General features: G+C 40.4%; 1 protein-coding gene and 1 non-coding gene across 4 annotated transcripts in view; one reads left to right on the top strand and one right to left on the bottom strand.

The window, feature by feature from the left end:
- Nucleotides 1-20,337, bottom strand: part of LOC111073651 (serine/threonine-protein kinase NLK) — a 68,279-nt gene that overhangs the window by 7,583 nt on the left and 40,359 nt on the right. For all 3 annotated transcript variants that reach the window (XM_022366072.2, XM_022366071.2, XM_041593946.1), the window contains exons 3-4: nucleotides 4,569-4,698; nucleotides 328-383 (exon numbers count right to left, since the gene is read on the bottom strand). In XM_022366072.2, the coding sequence (XP_022221764.1) occupies nucleotides 328-383; nucleotides 4,569-4,698 (186 nt within the window). The remainder of the gene's footprint in view (nucleotides 1-327; nucleotides 384-4,568; nucleotides 4,699-20,337) is intronic.
- Trnaa-agc lies at nucleotides 19,418-19,490 on the top strand. Its single transcript has one exon. It is a non-coding gene; the product is annotated as a tRNA-Ala (tRNA).

The raw sequence follows: 20,337 nt of genomic DNA on the forward strand, positions 1-20,337 counted from the left end.
CGATCGGGAGTTAAGACCAAAACCAATATACTCGTAGGAGTACTCGTAATAGAAAAGGAAACAAAAAAAGGTGAAAGCAGGCTCTTTTCGTGCTTCTTGAAAATAGCTCTGGGCCAAAGACTTTCCTCTGCGACACCACAAAGCAGGCAGTCGAGTAATCGAGTATGGTATTGGGTATAGGAGGTTTGAGGCGTCATGCATTCGAAATTTTAATACACTCGTTTTAAGAATTCTACTACAATCATCAATCAAGTCATTCATTTTAAACGGTTAGAGCTTAAAGGCATTAGCATTGGCTTTTATATGTTTTTCTTTTAAAAAGGATACATTTCTTGAAAGAAATCCAAATGTGGGGGCTGCAAGATGTCCAGGGCCGAAAGAACCTGAAAAAAGAATGTTAAAAACAAGCGTTAATCAATCAGTTTGCATGTTCATGTTGCAATGAAAAGAAACGAGGGAAACGTTTCTTGATGCTGATCAAGAATATATATACTTTATGGGGTCGGAAACGTTTCCTTCTCTGCGTTACACACATCCACTTTTACCACAAATCTAATATACCCCTTAACTCTTTTTTGAGTACGGGTATAAAAAAGTGCCAACAACTTTGGCTCCTTTGCCGCCCGGCTAAGACGTCTCCGTTGCCATCGTCTTTAAGATTCCGCTCCGTGTCTTGAGTGCCAAAGTTTTTTGCGCTCTACAGAAGCGAGGTGAGCTTCTGCAACCCCAACCCAACCGCTGGTCCTTTAATTTGCTAAGGCCTTTGTTTTGTATATGTGCATAATATACACATATAGGTATGCACATACGTACATTTGTTCGTTCTGTAATATTTATCTCTTGTCGGTCGCTGCTGTAATTTAGCGACTGCATTTGTTGCGTTTGCGGTTTGGAATAAAAAATATGGTAAGCGAAACGCAAAAGTCGAAGATTGTATACACTTTGTGTATACTCGTACCTCCGCTAGGTGCTATCTGTACACAGATGTATTTTGGGTCTCGTTTTGGGTTCAATATTTGTGGATTTTCGTATAAAATGCACATTCTTTAGCCGGCTCTTTCGTCGTGTGTTTAGTCAGATAAGGATTTCGCAACCTCTTAATAAAAAGCCTCGTCTTGCTAGATCTCCGGTTTGGGTACTGTTCCCGTCTTACTCAAAGCATAACCCGCATTATCGATACTCATCTCTCTCTAGCCATATTAAAGCAAGCTCAAAGTTTGTTTGCTGTTAGGTTATATGTTCATACATATGTACATATATACACATACTCGTACAATATTGTTACATTACGCGACGCTCAAGTCTTTTGCTTTTCGGTTAACTTCATTTCTGCACTTCCATTCTGCGCAGGAGCAAATTTTATTGCTGCTGCTGCTTTTTTGGCTCTGTCGAAATATTTGTTGGGGTCCACGTACAACGCAACGCTGCAACGCGGCTGTGGCTTGCATCTAATTTAAATTTTGACTTTGGCTTGCAATCAGAAACCCAATTTATGCACTCTGTAGCTTTAAGTGTCCTTGAAGCTGAGTACAGTACTTAGTAGTAACACCGTGTCAGAGAAAGAGTGTGAGAGATATGGGGAGAGGGGGCAGCGAAAGCTAAACAACTCTGGCGGGACAACAACAACAACTAACTAGGTTGAGCAAGAGCAAACATTTTCTAGTTAAATACAAAAAGAGAAACAAGTAAAACTTTTGTTCAGAAACTTACAGCAAGCGAGCAGCTGTGAAAAGTTGCTGTTATACCCCCGTGCCCCTACCCCTGTCTAACCCAGTCCGGACAGGCCAGATCTTGTCCACAACTACCTCTGCTCTCCAGCTCTTCCTCCTCCTGGTCACAACCCCTTCCACCCTTCCCTTCGCCACCGCGTAAGCGGGAACTTTTCATTTCCTTTCCAAGCTGGGGGGGACAAATTTTAATCTAAAAAATTATCCGACATGCAGCAACAGCCATACGTTTACCTCCAGATATCTGAATGGGAAAAAATTGAAGAGCGAATAATACCCAAATTTGCATGCCATTTCTCGATGCCTCGAAGCTCATTTATTTTACTGGCAAGAAAGGGTATCCGCTAGGAGGAGAGCAACAGCGAGCGGGGAATAAGTTGAAAGCGTGAAGCTGTGCTGAAAAGAAATCCAAAATCCTCGACTGCCTACATGTGAGAAATGCTTTTGAAATGTTCGCAACGTAATACGTTGCAATATAAAATGTGGGGCAGGGGGGAAAATACACAGGAAAGATTCGTTTTTGTTAAAATTTCCCTTCGTATTTTTGCAGCGTAATAGGCAACAACAGCAACAACAAGCGCAAATAAGTTTCAACGATTTTATAAACTGCAAATGAATAAACAGCACGATACGAAGGGTAAGTCTTCAGAGCAGACACTCTTTTCCAAGTGTTCTATTTATCCCAAAAAAAAGGACAGACAAATGAAATGCCATATTTTAATTTGGTTTTCAGAGATGGAACCATGAAAAACACCTGCACCCTCTCCTTTTGTGTAACTTTTCAATGGAGGACATCAATTGATTGAGTTATAAATAGGTAAGCTGCATAGTACATACAAATATATAGAAAAAAACCTAATATGTTGTAAAATGCAATGCAGCGACGTGCCAATCCTCTGTCGCTGTTCCTCCCCGTCTACTCATTTACTTGGTCACACTGGAAACCACTTGTCTTGAGTCGCTCTCCCTCCCACACCCACCACCATCCGTGCGGTGAGGGGCGCTCTGCGAGTTTATTGCACTTGTTTGCCATTCTCTGAATGATGACTGTCATGTAGGAAATGAAAAAGCAAGCACAAAAAGAAAAGGACACAGGAAGTCAGACACGGACACGTTAACTTATACGCATCTCTAGTGATGACAACAAAGTCGCTCCTCCTTTAATATAAAAGCATATGTCTGTACAGTGTGCACTCCTCTACCTCCCTCCCACATTGATCAGAGCAATTTATGCATATAAATAAAAAATTTGCCTATTGGAGAAAGTGCTGTTCTCGACACATACGGCATATACCTTCGGGTTCGAGGGGTGCGGGTTTTTTTGCCTGCTCTACTTTACGCCTACTGATTCTTCATTTCATCGTCATCGTATAACGTCTCCTTCTTCATTTATGCATTACGAAATTCACACGCAGGTAAGAGAAGAAATAAAGGCCTACTACCTCTACCGAAGCTTTGGATACCCTTCAGGTTATTAGATATAGTAATCTGCATCAAAACTCAAAGACTCTCCCTCTCTGTCTGAAAGGGTATAACATTAGGTAGGCTGTAGGGGATAATTATGGTGATGATGAATACACTACAATCGAGTAGATAATCATTGGAGACAGCCCATTTACTGACTAATGATGTTGAACCAATTTCTGTATCTGTATCTGGAAAATATTGCGAATCAAAAGAGCAAAGATGGAGACTATTTACAGGGAGAGACCGTGACATTTAATAGCGAAGCCCACAACTAATCGTATGTGACAATAAACCCCATGCTCTAATAACCCCTCTCTCATACCCATGATCGTTTACTACACTCGTAATCCTCCTCCACTTCTCTCTATGACATTTTGCTTTGAATGCAAATGTCAACTGTCCCAAATATGGAAACAAGCACTAAAGGTTCTACTTTTTAAGCACGTGCAGCAGCAGACAGCACATGCAACAGTCGCCATGAATATGGAGATGAATATAATTTATGAGCGCTGTCCAATCGGATAATATAAAAAAGTGGAAACAAGGCCAACTATTGTGACAGCGTTTAAGTACATACATACATATATTTGAATTAATTCTTGTTTTCTTCTGTCTGTAATGAACCTCCTAGGCTGGTGCCTGTCACACGATCTTGAACAATTTACAATGTGTGTTACCTTTCTGCTTTCCATTTGCATTTATTTTGCGATGAGGGAGCATGTATTTCATTTTGGGAAAAGCGTTTTTACAGTGCTTTTTATTAATAAAACATAAATTAATACTAATACAGAATCCTTAGAATTAAACAGGACGGAACAGAGGCTTAACCCTTGAAGAGCTCTTTAAATACCATAAATAAACATGACATTTAAAGCATTTAATAAATAACAACAATGTCAGTGAAACATAATTTCCCCTGGAACTCAAACGAGCAAAAAGAGACAGAAATGCGAAATGCCTCCTTCCCCGCTTTTTCGCCACCCCTTTGCAATCTTTCCTGTTTGAGTTGTAAATATTATGAAAAAGAGCCCCGGACTAAAGTGAAAAAAATATATAATTGTTAATAAATTCTCTGGGAAACGGCGACTGAGAAGAGGCAGAGACGCAAGCTCTGCCACGTCTCCAGGCCGTATGTGTGATATTTTTATTTTTCAAGAAATAAAGGATAAATATCGCTCTCACAGAGAAGTAGCGAGAAAATAATCCAATTGCAAACGTACATACATATATGCACATACATATGTATTTTTGTCCTGCAATCAATAAAACGCAATGTTTTTTTATAAAGATAGTTGCAGCTTTGGGTCACGAGAGAGTGTTATTTTATCCATCTGTGGATGGATATCTTCGGCTACCTATGGATTGTTTACTCACATTTTCATGCTTGAAAAAGCAGAGCATTTTCAGCTCACGGAACACGCGCTTCGAGGAGACCAAAGACTGAAACACATTTGGCAGCTTCTTCAGGGCCACGCGTCTTCCATCTCGCGGATCTGTGACAGCCCTAAAAACGATTTAAAAAGAGAGCATGATTAGTTGTTTAAGGAATATATGTATGTATGAACGAATATTTTAAAGGAAGTATATATAATCTTAAACTAGAGTTCTCTCATTTACTTCCAAGTCAGTTTTACAGAATTTAATTTTAATAATCTGTCTGTATCTTCTGTTTTGGGTTTTTAGCATAATCGTTTCTCATTATCATAAACACTTCTGACATTCTGCCTAGATATCGTATAGTTATCCAATCAGACCTGCACACACATACAAATGTACATACATACGTATGTATGTCAACGGAAACAGAAAGAGAGAGGCGGGAGTCAAAGACAGGGGAATCTAGAATGGAGAAAGAAGCTGCGAAATGTTTGGGATAGAAAGCAAAAACCATATACCACTATACCACTTTCAGCACAGACGCCGGAGAGAATGAGAGAAAAAGGGGGCAGGAGGATAATCAAAGAGAAATATATAGGATGAGTCGAGCCAGACAGACAACAACGATGACGACGGGGTTCCAGACCAGACAGCGACTCCACACAGTAAGTCCAATGGCCAATGGCATCTAATAAAAGTTATTTCTATAAGCTGCCCGTCCTGACGCCTCAGTGTCGTCGTTGTTTCTGCAACACGCTGGACTCCCCTCTAGATCCCCCAACAACTCAGTATGTTGGTCTGTTGTTTGTCCTTTTTTCGTGCTTATTTCTTTGCTAATTTTCTGTCAGACTTTTATCAATTGAGAGACAATGCACTCTTGCCTTCTTCTGGGCTTAATTTTGCTGAGAATCTATTGTAGGCCTCTCATGTAGGCCTCAAATGGATATTAGGGATGGGATGGGAGAGGGTTGGGTTTGAACGAACTTTTCAACTCCATCGAATTTTTGTTTGTTTTGTCTTCTTGTCTGATTCCGACTGGTCTTTGTCTGTAGGACTGGAGTACACTGCAGAATGACATAAATTCTTGGGGGAAAAGGAAGGCAAGGGAAGGTCTTTAATGAGAATACCGGAGAGCAGAAAAAAAATTTGCATCTGCACATAATGCGACGTTTGAAAAGAGAAGTTGGAGATTAACTTTGGAAACCTGAAAATATGGAGGTACAGTATGTCAACTAATTGTTTGCAAAATGAAATAAGTCAGACAATTTCAACTTTAGCATTCAAAATATAAATACAGGCATTATTTGGGAAAATTTTGTTTATTAATTATATTATATATATGTATAAGCTATAGGTAGGACAAAAACAAATTGCGAAATTCCAAGCAAATTGTAAAAGAAATATATATGTATGTACCTAATATTCCTAATATTGATTCGATTTTGATTCTTCGACAGCTTCACATTCCCAAACAACATGGGGCTAAGGCTACGAAAAAAAGGAACAATCACACACAATAATGTTTTTGTAGTCATCTATCAAATTCTCCAGCCAGAAAAAAAAACGAGAATTAGGTTTTGAGATTGAAATGGGTTAAAATCAAAAATATTTACAGACGAACCCCCAAAGAAGATGAAAAGATAAGAGCACATATTGGTGGACAAATAAGGCGAAATGATAAAAAAAGTGTTTAAGTTATTTATTGAGTAGGATAATAATGTGTACAGAAAAATGTATGGAGACGTGCTCACGAGAATTATATAGGCACACGACACACGAAAAACTCGTATCGATAGATCCTCGGAGCATCAGTGTACATGCGCAGTGTTGCTTTGAGATCGATAACTTATATATCGTGGCGGTCACTTTGAACACTCCTCCCAACACAACGCATGCTACAACTTTAAACATACTTAATGCTACTAAACTAGCATTCGAATACATGTCAGGCAAATTATAAACGTTCTTTAAGCCAAAGGCGAATACAAATTTATGATGTTTAACTTTGGCTAAGTTCTTTGTAAGACATCTGCTATCATTTCATCGGTTGGTAGATACGCAATGTGGACTTCACCTCTCTTGAGAACCCTCGAACATGATGAACCTTGACGTCGATGTGTTTTGTACGTGCATGAAACATAGGGTTTCTAGCCAGCTGCTGTGCTCCTATGTTGTCACCGTACATCTGAATAGCTGACTCTTGGACATCAGCTTCAAGTCGATGAGTAGGTTTCGAAAGTATATCGCCTCCTTTGCTGCAGATGATAAGGCGATGTACTCAGCCTCCGTGGAACTAAGCGCGACTGTCGATTGCTTTCTTGACTCCCAAGAATCGCTCCTCCTGCCAAGGTGCATACATAGCCAGTGAATGACTTGCGGTTTGTCATATCACTTGCCCAATCTGCATCGAAAAACACTCAATTGCCTTGCCTTGTTTTGTGTAGCAATTTCCCAGTCGATAGTTTGGCTAGATATCGAAGGATATGCTTAGCTGCCGCTTCATGCTCGGAATGGGGATCCTGTTGCGTTGTGCCAACTTGTTCACTGAATGAGCAATGTCCGGACGAGTCATAACTGCAAGTAAGATAACTCCCCAATTAGCTTTTGAAACGATGTCATGTCGACCTTGCGGCAGTCCTCTCTGTTGCATGACACCTGGTAACCAGCTTCCAGCGGCGTGGGCGTCTGTCGACAATCGTTCATGTTGTACTGTTCGAGCAATCCAATGTACTTCCGTTGGCTGATTGAAATTGCTCCAGTACTGCCTTCACGTTTCACTTCAATACCTAGGAAGTACTCATAGGCCCGATGTCAACTACGTCAAATTCTGCTGCGATCTTTGTTTTGATATCAGATAGATCGTCCAGGTCGTTGCACGCCAAAATAATGTCATCTACGTAGACAGCTAATAGACACATATTATTACCTGGTCATAATAGGGCATGGTTCATTGGCAGTCGGCACAAATCCAATGCGTCGCAGCGTTGCATCTAACATAGAGTTCCAAACTCTTCCTGACTGTTTAAGCCCATATATGCTCTTGTGAAGCCTCAAAACGTGATTTGGATAATCAACGCTGACGAAGCCTTTGGGTTGCCTCATAAAGACCTCATCTTGCAGTTCTCCGTTTAGATATGCGGTTGCAACATCCATTTGATGTAGGTGGAGGCCATGTTCGACTGCAAGTGCAATTATCAACCTGATAGTTGCATGGCGAACAACCGGTGCGAATGTCTCCTTGTAGTCGATCCCGTAGCGTTGGCTACAACCTTTTGCTACCAAACGTGATTTCAGTCTGTTCACGCTTCCATCCGGATTTGACTTGACAGCGTAAACCCATCTGCATCCAATAGCCCTCATGTCGCTAGGCAATTCAGTAAGCGACCACGTGCCATTCTTGACGGGGATTCGTACTCGTCCTTCATGGATGCTTTCCATAGCTCACCTTCAGTTGACCGTTCAGCTTCTTCGTAGTTTTGAGGAACTTGTACGTCTGCTGCTAGTATCGCATTGAGCATATGATACTCTTTCCTCGGTCTTCCTGGTTTGCCCGTACGTACGATGGATGGACGACCTGGTCCTCTCTTGGGTTCTGGAAATGCAATAATTTCGTTATCGGACCTATTCTCCTCCTGAATCTCTGGTGCATTTTCTGGATCTGTAGATGACTCGTTTTCTATATCGTATTCAGAGTCCTGGTTTTGTTGAACCTCAACTGATGCCATGTCATTAGAATCTGATGGCTCTAGTCTGTCCCCTTCAGGTTCTACAAAAATGACATCCCTACCTCTACGAGTTTTCTGTTTTCTTTACTGACCAATCGATATGCTTTGGCCGATCGGAGTATCCCACCATTACATACTCAAAACCTTTTTGTGCGAACTTTGATTTCTTAGTTTATCTAAAGCAATTGCTACTGAGCCAAAAACTCTCAAGTGCGATACCACTGGCTTTCTACCTGTCCAGATTTCAAATGGTGTAACACCATTCAGGGAACTTGTTGCCACTCTATTCGCAATACGCGGCAGTTCGAATCGCTTCAGCCCAATAGCATTCACTCAACCCAGAATGCAACAGCATACTCTTGCCATTTCAACCAATGTTCTGTTCGCCCTTTCTGCAACTCCGTTTTGTTGCGGTGTATATGGCACTGTTAAGTTTCTTATTATTCCATTTCTTTCAGATACTTATCAAAAACGTTTGAAATGTATTCTCGGCCATTGTCGCTTCGTAGAACTTTAACTTGTTTCCCAGTTTGGCACTCAACTTGACTTTTAAACACTTTAAAAGCATCAAAAACCTGATCTTTGGATTTTAGAAAATATACTGATACATATCTGGAACAATCATCAATAAATGTTGCGAAATATCGATTTCCTCCTATCGATTGCTTTTGCATTGGACCGCATACGTCACTATGTATCACGTCTAGTACACCCTTTGACCTGTTTGAGCTCGATTGAAATGGTTGAACGCAAATCTTACTTTTTGCGCATGTTGCACATACCTTTTTTGGGTTGCAAATGCCCTTGAGACCTATTACCATCTCCTTACTAGCCATTTCCTTTAGTGCGTCAAAATGTACATGACCGAACCTGTTGTGCCATTTAAATGTATCTGTCTCAACATTTACAATGTTCATGCACTTTTCCTGATTGTCATTAACCATAAACAATCCATTTTCTAAATGTGCCTTTACTAACACATTTCCGTTTTCAAAAATCATCGCTTGATTTTTCTCAAACAAAACTTGTTTGCCATTGCTTAATGCTTTTGCGACTGATATAAAATTGTACTGTAAATCTGGTACCAAGATAACATTATCCATTGTAACCGCTCTATCACCGAACTTTACTTTTACAGTTCCATGCCCTTCAGCAATAAGTGATTTCCCGCCGGCTAAAAATACTTTTTGATTATCTTCCGTGAACGACACAAAGCGATCCCTGTCGCAACATAAATGCGCCGTTGCGCCACTGTCTATGCACCATGCATTTACCATCCGGTCATCAGACTTAGCAACATTTAAAATTGGTACATATTTTTCAGGTTCCACTTTGGTATCTTTGGTTACACAAAGCAATGTACCCAATTTTTCTCCACTTTTGTAGCTTACGCCCTTATTGTTTACTTCTTCTTGCTTTCTTTTGACACGACAATCTGTTTTAAAATGCCCTTCTTTCCGCAATTAAAACACTTCTTGCCTCTTAAAGCTTTTCTTAAAGTTTTTGTTGTCATGGCTAACATGTAGTTCTGCGCTGCTTGTTATTTCCTTGTAAACGATATCTTCCTGCCTATTCGCTTCTTCAGAAATTTTAATTTTTAGCACACTTAAGCTCGGTAAATCATCCCGCGTCTCAATCGCAACAACAAAACTTTCATACGATTTTGGCAGACCATTTAGCAAAACAACAGATAAAAGCTTTTCATCAACCTTTATGCTGACCTCTGCTAAAGCCTCATGTACCACCTGGAATTTGTGCAAATATTCCTGTGCACTCATGTCTTCCGACATTTTCAGCGACAACAACTGTTTGATTAGCAGTACACATCTTGCTGGTCCGCTTGGTCTGTGAATTGCATTTAACTTTTGCCAGGCCTGCGAAGATGATACACAATTTTTAACATTGTTCAGTTGGGTCGATTTAACACAAAGTAATATTGACGCCAACGCCTTTTGATCTTTCAGCTCAAAAGCTGCGCGTTGCTCATTAGTTGCATTTTCACTCAGCTCTATTTTACCACTTACTACTGGCCACAAATCATTTTGTATGAGAACACTTCTCATCAAAACTTCCCATGTGCTATAATTGTTTTCGTCCAGTTTCTCAATATTGAAATTCATATTTCCACTCATTTTTTATTGTTTTTGTCCGACTGTGCAAATGCTTACGTACATATGTATAAATCTGTCGCTTGTTTCATGCACAAAGCAACTACGAGGAAAATACTTTTGTCTCTTTCTTTTCCTTTTTTTCAGTTTCCTTTTCTCCTTTGCTCGGTTGAATTTTGTTAGCTACACACACGCACAATTTTCTGTGCCTTGGTATACACACTAGAGTCTCCGTTCGCTTTTGTGTTTCTTGATCTGTTGGGACTTCTTTATTTTGGACTTTTAACCACGGCAACGGTCCGGCTCGCTGCAGAATTCTGATCAAAAAACACGCTACGAACGTCTGTTTAAATTTTTGTTCCACTTTTCTCTACCGTACACACACGCACACACCAATGAGTCTAAGTCGTTTTTTTTCGACACTGCTTTTCACTAAGCACAAACAATGTTTTTTGTTTCTCACTGTTTTAGTTATCTGGGTGCCTGGGCCCATAACCTGTTTAAGTTATTTATTGAGTAGGATAATAATGTGTACAGAAAAATGTATGGAGACGTGCTCACGAGAATTATATAGGCACACGACACACGAAAAACTCGTATCGATAGATCCTCGGAGCATCAGTGTACATGCGCAGTGTTGCTTTGAGATCGATAACTTATATATCGTGGCGGTCACTTTGAACAAAAAGACGGGCAGAGATAGCAGTAAGAGAGAGCGCCTGATGATGATGGATGATAAAATGCAAGCACTTAATGTTTAAAGGAGAGAGAGAGAGAGAGACAATCCCAGCGTATGTCTGTGCGTGTCCCCTTTTTCTTCTTCTGAAATCTTCTGAAAATACTGTATAGTTTGCTGCAATTTTGATGTGTTTTTTTTTCTTTAGCTTTTTCCTCTTCGTTGGGGCTCTTCTCCTTTCAATGTCAGTTAATGGAAAATCATTTATCATGTGCGTTTTCCCGTCATTCTCTCTCTCTCTCTCTCTATAAAGAAGGAGAAGCAAGATTCGAAACGAAACAAAAAGTGCCAGAACTAACTGATAATTACCCAAGACAACAATAACGAAAATCGGGACAAAGGAGAGCTGCCATTGTCAGCCCTTCCTCTACCCAGGGATCAAAAATATATCATCTCTGACCCGTAGAGTTGTCGGAATCTAGGGGGGGGCGTCCTTCGATTCGTTGTTGGTCTTAACTCAAGTTGAAAATTTGTTATAGTTATTTCGTACTCAGTGTCCAGAGAATTAAATTAAATAAATGCGCCCGCCGCTTCCTTTGGACACGAATACTACATCCATATGTGAGTATAGAAAAAGGCAAAACTTCAAATTGCTATTTCGGCGTCGGAAAAGTGTTCAAAATCAAGTATCTTTCGATTGACTTTTGGATAGTACAATACCCTGTAAGAGGTCGAGGGCTAAGGGGATATGAATGGTTGACTGTTGTGTTGTGTTTTATTTTCTTTATTATTACTTTTAGATACATCCTTTTAGGATTTAAGCATTTGTTTGATGATTTTTTAATAAATGTTCTCTACGGTATCCCCTATCACTTTACTCTTTCTATTTTATCCTTTGCGTCCCCAGCATTCTTCCAAAATTTGGTGCTAGGCAGCTTACGTCGAAAAGTAACTTTTCAATGACGTTCGGCTTTTCGGACCTTGCCTGTGGTCACATCTGCCTTGACTTTTTAATATTATTTATCTTCTTCTTGCTCTTGCTCTCGAAATTGATGCTTTGGTCCCTTTTAGAGACATTGCCTGAAGATACAGCCACCGCTTCAATAATTTTTTTTTTTATTTCTTTTGACAGTTTGCACATGGTTTTTGAATAGCTCATCACCTTATTCCCTACACCCGTCATCAAACATTATTTTTTCTCCTCATGCTGCAGCTTATCCTTCCCTCTTTTCCCCCCACTTCACCAACGTCCATCATCTCCCACCGCAAAAAAGCTTCTCCAGCCAAGTGAGGATTTGTTGCCTTTGGGTCTTAAGCTTTCTGCTGTTACTGCTGTTGTTGTCCTCGTCTACATGCCCTACAACTTCTCTATCGTGCCATCTCAGCCACTCTTTCTACCAGATCTCGCTCGACACGTTCATTGAACTCTCAGATAATCTCTTATCTCTCGCATTTCATCTTACTTGTACTCCCATCTTAAATTTCTTCATAAACTAAGTTCAAGAAATGTTGAAAAACGCTTGCATAATCTTAATCGATCACGCGCTTAAAAGCGCTCTGGAACCGCACTGCAACCGCTTCAAAGTTCTCAATTACTAATTGCAGTTTTGCTATAATCATAGATACATTATATATTCCGTGTGTCACCCAAAAGTCAGGTGAGTGAGAGGAGGGAGCTATGCAGAAACATGACGTTTCAAATTTTGGCTGGCGTGTAAATTACTAATTTCAGTGGTTTCTGTTTTTGTCGCTTTGATTGCCTCAGTCATTCGCTCTCCTGCTGTCTCGCGCTCTCTACTGCTATCTCGCGCTCTCTACTGCCCATTGTCGTCCGCTCCTCTATGCTTTCTAGTTGTTTTCCGATGTGCTGAGCCATCCAAATGTTATGCTGATACCAGCATCCCCTCTCTCTTTCTCTGTGTACATTATTATGCCAGAAAAGAGTCAAATCCATGCAAAATGATGCGGGTGCAGGCTACAAAGGTTTCAAAACTGATTTAGATATGAAGTTCACATAAAGGGTGAGATGTATATATACATATGTACAGAAAAAGTAAATGTTTGAATTAGACTTTCAAATTCGATCGTAAATCCACTGGCAATCGAAACATTTGTCGCCTGTGCCGCATGTGTCATGTGTTTTGCTCATAGTAACTCCCCTAATGCGACGACTAATTCGCATGTTTCACCATTTCAAACTGTTATAATTATGGCACCGTACACAAGTATGCCAGTGCCAGCAGGGGAATGCTAATGTCATCGTATCTCACTCGTTCCTAACCAGCCAGCGTATTCGCACCCACGCCCACATGTCTATAGTTTGTTGTTTGTATAGAATACGCAACATTAATTGCAACATTTTCGCTGCTGTTAATTGACTAATAACTTTGGGGCATATTCTCCCCGAGGAATGGGGGGAGGAATGCTCAAATATGGAGAGCGGAACAACACACATACACACCAACACACACAGGCACTAAAGCAATTAAGCTTAATTGAATTTGATTATATAAATATAATGGCATAGAAAAACAGAGCAAGCGGGAGAAAAGTTTCCCCTTACGCTCAGTCCTCTTTCTTTTTTTCTGCTTCTGGCGGGGAAAACTCAATTTAAAACTAGCCTAAATGTATGGAAACTCAATATCCACTTTTTCAGCTTTCTTCTTCCTCTCTCCAGCCAACCCTTCTTTCACACACATCCCCTGCCTCCCCTCCTGGCTACAACCATGGTCCTGCGCCAGCGTTGTCGTCTGCTTCAATTTATGCGCGTAATCAATTTTACAAATGGCCTGCAGGCGGCAAAAGCAGGCAGGTAGGCGTGGCATATGGAAGAGGCAAAAAAAGAGAGAGAGAGAGACAGCAAGAAGCAGAGAAACAAATTTATGCAATTTAGAAATTTCAGAGGGTATGTCGCATTTGCACCTCACTCCGCTCCTCTGTCGCACTCTTTGTAAGTCTATAGGGAGGGTTTACTGTACTGTGTGGTTCAGTCAATGACTTTTACAGCAGAATGAAGCTAAAATCAATTAAATCCTTTTTGATGGCATTCTTGCAGACATGCAAATGGGAAATTTTAAGGAACTCCACCAAAAGCTAAAACTGTTCAAATCCTTAAAAAAAATTCCCTATTTTCCATTAAAAGTATGCTATGAAAAATATTCAAGATTCGGGCATTTCCCCTACCCCAGAGGCCACAAAAACAAAACAATAGAGTCATTGTTAAAGTCGTTAGCTTTGGGGTTTTCTTTGTTTTGGACTTTAAGTCTCTTGGCCATATTTAACTTTAATGGCGCCTTTGGAGGCGACTCCTCCTTCTGCTGCTGATGTTGGTGGGGCCTGAAAAGGCCGGAATGAAACATGACAGACAACATTTCCAAGTACCAAAGAAAATATATTAAATATTTGCGTAAACTCAGATATATGTATATAGAGAAAGGGGGTTTATGCTTCAATTTGTGGCATCCGCGGGAGTCCTATAACCGCTCTTAGGAAAAAGTATCTGAAAATAAGATCTGTACTTATCCGGCATAGTTTTCCTTCCTTTTTTCGTTTAATTATTTGGAGCTTACATAAAACGAAAAGAGTATCAGTGTTTTGGCTGTCCCCCAAATCGTCGCAACAATTTATGTAAAAATCTTTTTGAAATTTAAAATTGTTTGCCTGATGATGGGATGGGGCGCGGCGTAAGACAGCAGGCTGTTCTCCACACAGATTGATTATGACATTTTCGCCGGCCCCTTTGAAATCCATCCGTTGGTGACGCAAATGCGCCTCAACATTGAACATATGCAACACAAGGGAGGGAGGACTTTATGTAATGGAACATTAGCCAGAGCCCCCGCTCCGTTCCTCCGGAGCAAAAAGCGAGTCAAATCACCAGCAGAGAGCCAGAGAGAAAGAAGAATCAAGTTTGCATTATACACATGGGGAACACAGGCAGCCAGTGGAGCAAAAACTTTCGAGCATCACATCGGGGAGCAAGATACAGATAGAAATGTTGATGATGATGATGGTACTGATGCTGATGAGGTGCCCTTGAAAGTTCCGCTGAAATGTGGCAAGCGCGTGTGGGCGCTGGCTGGGTCCAAAATCATTTCATTTCGTTGCGTTACGTTTTTGTGGGGATTTTGGGGCAAACAATGGAAACAATTCGTGGCCTTGGTGGCCCAAAAATAGCCAAAGGACAAAAGAAATGGGCACCGCAGGAGCTGCCACGCCTACAAGTTCTCTATATTTGGGTTGATTAGGCCTCCAAGGTGAAGGAAAAGCAATCTCAAAAGGACTGGTCCGAGGAAAGCCAAATCTGTAATATATTCTGGGATTACTTGCGTAAGATTTGTGACAAGGATCTCTAAATATACATCTTTAATTTAATAATCTTTAATATTAATACAGCCACAGACATTTACAATTCTTCTTTCCCCTGCAATCCTTGCCGTCTTCCTAATTAAGGGGGATCAGGAAGCAAAAAAAACTCTCTTTATAATATAATTTCAAGGTGATACTGTTATCAAAAGCATTGTAGTCGACCTTTGCGATTCATGTACATACACATGGCACCGCGTGCCATAAGCCGTGTGACATGCTGTCATTGTTTTTTTGTGCCACGTCCTCGTTTTAATGCCGCTTGCCAAAGCAGCTCCCCTGCTCCACATCCCTTTGGCTTTACATGCCTATCAACAAGTTACACACCCGCTACGTTGTAGGTACTAATAAGTTAATAGCTCCTCTTGTGTTCCCCCTCAGCCACTGTGCTCACTCTACCTCTCTCTCTCTCTGTCTCTATTTTTTCTCTTGACAAATTGGTAGTAACAAGAACGCCGCTTCGAAATAAAATGGGATTTCGTACGTGCTAAGAAAAATTGCAACTTTCGGAAAAGGTTCCACTTGAGGGAAAATTTATGGCAGAAAATTGAGATAAAGTCTAGCAACGAAGGAAGGTCAAACGAAAGAGGGCCACGGACCATGAAGGGGGACAGGCGGACTGGGCCGCAAGGAGGCCGTTATTAATCTTAAGATTTCTCACACTGGAAGCCGACAGCTCAAGGTCTCTGTTCTGTTCTGTTCTCTTGGGTTCCTTTTGTTACTCTGCGAATCGCATCATTGATGGTCGCCGCTCCAATAAATTTCAATACTCAAAGCCCAAACAATGCCACAAGGATTTCAATGAAGTTGCCACTTTTATCGCAGGACACACAGATAGATATAGACACACTCATAGATAAAAACATACTATAAGCATACATATGTATGTGTATACTGCAGAGTGTACACTGTACAGTGTATATATTATGGATGGCAGAGTAGCGATTGCCTTGGCATTATCCCCACAAAAGAGGAGCCCAAGGACTTTCGGCCTGAATGCTGCCACTGCTGCTGCTGATAAGCCACGTTATGGTACGATTTATCCTTTATCTTTTGGCTTGAGGTAGGAGCTTAAAAGGAGGAGGGGGGTAAAGGATTTCAGTGCCCCTGCTGCATGCCTCCCAATGGAACTGTTTTCCTATCAATAATTTATGAAACGCTTTTCATATTTATGACAGACACGAGTGTTCCTTCCCCTTGCCCTTCTTAAGTGTCAATATTATTGCACCAAGGTATTTCTAACCAAGTATATCACTCTCTAGATAGAGCTAAAGTTTCCACCCCTCTACACCTCTTTCTGTGCTGTGCTTTAAAATTATTCCAACAATTTATCAATGTCCTGCCTGGCAGGACAATGGCTGTGGCACAGCTATTAGATAGATAACACATTAGGGGTAAGGACATCTCCATGATGATATGATGGACAAATGATGGAATCTAATGATAATCCCAAATGGAATCATAATGAAAGGAAAACAAGGGTGAGATAGCTCCTTTAAGCAAAGGCAAGGATATTCATGACCCAACAAAAAAAAAATACTTTTTCCTTTTCAAATATTGAAAGGAGAAGCTCTCTTCTACAGAAGGAATTACATTTGCATGTTCAGCAGTATTTGCAGCAGTATATGCCGTCTACGAAACGCAAGCATAAATATAAAGCTCTCATTTGTAATTTTTGTACTTATGTTTTAAAGAGTGGAATTTTTCATATTTAAAGTGAAATCAATCACAAAGCAAGAAAAAGAAACCCTTGAAGGCGCAGGACGTGACTGGGATCTAGTCTTGTAGTCATTTCAATTTTTTTGCCAAACTTTTCACGCTTTCCCAGCTATTTCCCCTATATTCTGTACTCCTATCCCCCAAAAAAAAAACACGTTTCCTATTAACTAACCCGAACACTGACTCTCTCTATCTTTCTCTCTGTCTCTGACCTCTAACTGCCCTTATTACACACTTCTGTTTCTTTTCTGTTCAGGCTAAAAATATATATAAATACATACTGGATATTTTATTTCTCATTACTGCTGATGACATTTTTTCCGGCACGCGATATCAATTAGCATGCCCAGCTGAAATATGGCTGATACGAGTGTAGCTGGCAAGGAAAAACAAAGCAGGAAAACCAGAACAATTTCTGCCTTATAAACGAAAAACGGAATTCGTGTGAAAAAACAGAGGGAATTTGTTGATGCGTTTTTGTACACACAATGTGGAAAATGTTTGCCTAGGGTCTTTTGTTGCATTTGCCACCTGGCCACTGGCCACCACCTGCATGGGATACTTGAATGTCCAAAAGTCTAAAATTTACACGCAAGTTAGTTGACAATGGCTTGGCACCCGTTCGCTGTGTTGGTGTTAGGTGTGTTCCCCAGTCAACTACGGTGCGTATGTGTAATACGATCCCCAAAGGTGACCAAAATGTAGCTGGGGCTAGAGCGGGAGACCACAAATCTCAAATGTCAAATGGCTTGAGTGACATTTGTATTGATTAGTAAAGGCGATTAATCATGGCTCTCTGCGTTGTGTTGCACGTTTCCTCGGGTGTTTGGTGTAGCATGTGGCATGCAGCACATTACGCATACGATATACACAAAACGAAAAGATAACAAATATTAAACCAAAAAGCATTTGGTGGGTTTTTTTTTGTTTTCATTAAAATACGAGAAAATGAGACAATACGTGGATTCTGTGAATGCTAGTGAAGCGGCAAGATCATTCTGTTAATGTCTAAAAATGTTGTTGTTTAATTAATTAAGATATATCCCTTGATTTTGGTATCCCACCTCTCGCCTATCATGTTGCCTGTATATATTTTCACATCTGTTGCCCCAATAGCTGCATGCATAAATCAAACAAATGGTTTCATCAACCGCAAAAACAAAAGGTTTGGTCCCTGGAGGATATTCAATCAAGAGACAGCCTGCTGTTGTTCTCCTTCCTCTTTTTCACTTTTTTCATCCGTGTTTTTAATGATTTGATGATTTTCATCCTCCTTTTTATCCGTCTCCTTCATTTTCTTATTAATCTCTCGATTATCACTCGATATTGACGTTACAGAGTGACCCACATTGAAAAAGAAAGACTAAGAAGTTTCAGTCCGGTCCCATATTGAAAGTAAATGTCCAACAGCTGCTGCAAATAAATAACGCACTATACAGCTGCTTTAACCGAAAAAGCAGAGGGAAGAGAAGCAGAGAAAGAATGAGAGCCAGAGAGAGAAATAAACTAAAATACGGTCGACATGTTCATCGTCGGAGACAGCTGATGAGAGCTAAACAAGTTGTGACCTAATTTCGCTCCCAACTTAAAATATTACACTGGGCACTCATCGTCAAGCTCTCTTTCGCTACCGATACCTCTGCCTTTCCACCACCCTCGCTCTCAATCATTACCTTCCTCCTTTAACTCGGGTTCTATTCATTTGAAGCCTCTCCCATTGAAAGCCTCCGCCTAATTAACTGGTAAGTGCTCACTTTCATTGATATGACGTAATAAATGTGCTTTTTTTGTGTATAGTTAATTAGCTAATCATAAATGTGGGTAGAAGAGCACTCGACTCAAATCAAATCAATTCAATACACAATACCCCTGGAGGAGCAGGAAGCGAGCGGGAGAGAAAGAGACAGCAGAATTAAGGAGTTTTCAGAGGAAGCAGATTGAGGAAAAGATTAGACAGGCAGCACAGCTAAATTGAGAGTGGAGTGGAAAATAGCGAACAAAAACTACTAATGTAAATAAGTGTCAACTTCAAAAATCTCATGATAAATTAAATCAAATGCTTCATCAGCTGACAGAGAGAAAGAGTATATAAGAGTGTATGTACATACATACAATTTACAATGCATAGATAAGCCACAACAATAACAATTTATTTAACAGCAGCAAATGTTCCATCAAATATCTCTTTCTCTCTCTCTTTGGCAATAGATTTCGTTTTTTTGACTTTGAGTTTAGCAGCAAGCTCCGCCATATGGGGATGTAGCTCAGATGGTAGAGCGCTCGCTTAGCATGTGAGAGGTACGGGGATCGATGCCCCGCATCTCCAATGTATAGATTTTTTTTTCTTTTTCAATATATATATTCTTTTTTTAATTTTTTAAGGAATTTTTACTAAATTTGGATTATTTCTTCTCATATTTCATCTGTAAATACTGTATTTATGCTATGCGGATGGAGATTTAATGCAACTCAAAGCAATATTTCACGTTCTTTCATTTCAGAAAGACTTTTCCCCTTAATACAAGTACTTGTATCCTTTCGATATCTATTTAAATTTTTTAGGCCCTTAACAAAATGGTTTCACCACCTTTCACTGGATATCTCGAGTTTTCGGGTTAGTTCAGTAATCCCAGCACTTGAGGCAAGGACAAAAGGTCTTAAAACTATAAAATGGACCCATCGCAGCATTGAAAACAAAAAGGGGTACAACAATTAAATGGGAAAATGTATAAAGGGCTGCAGGAAAAAAAGAAGCAGAAAAAGAGAAATCACGAATGCGTCATAAGAACCTTGCACATCAATGCGTTAAGCGGGTGTAAAGAGTGCAGAGCGGAAGGAAGGGGTTTAGGGGTTGGGGGGTGTGGCAAAGAGGAAGAGGAGATACAAATGCGAAGAGGGGTCATCGGAGGAAATGGTAGGCTGCTGAAAAAATAATTTTGGGTCAGGCCAGAAAGTACGAAACTTTTTATTGCAATTTTTCGCTGCCTCTCATTCGCTGCGACCTCTTTATCTCTCTCTCACACTGCATACCACATCGCCGGTAGCCTCATTTGTTGATGGATTAGTCAAAGTGCAGCATTGAAGGAGCCACCAGGCAACGCAGGAACAGGATGGGGAAGGCAGAAGGTTTCAGCAGCAGGAGCATTTCCTTATTTGCCTGTGGCAATGCAATT

This window comes from Drosophila obscura, unplaced genomic scaffold (genome assembly GCF_018151105.1).
Source record: "Drosophila obscura isolate BZ-5 IFL unplaced genomic scaffold, ASM1815110v1 contig_200, whole genome shotgun sequence".
NCBI lineage: Eukaryota > Metazoa > Arthropoda > Insecta > Diptera > Drosophilidae > Drosophila > Drosophila obscura.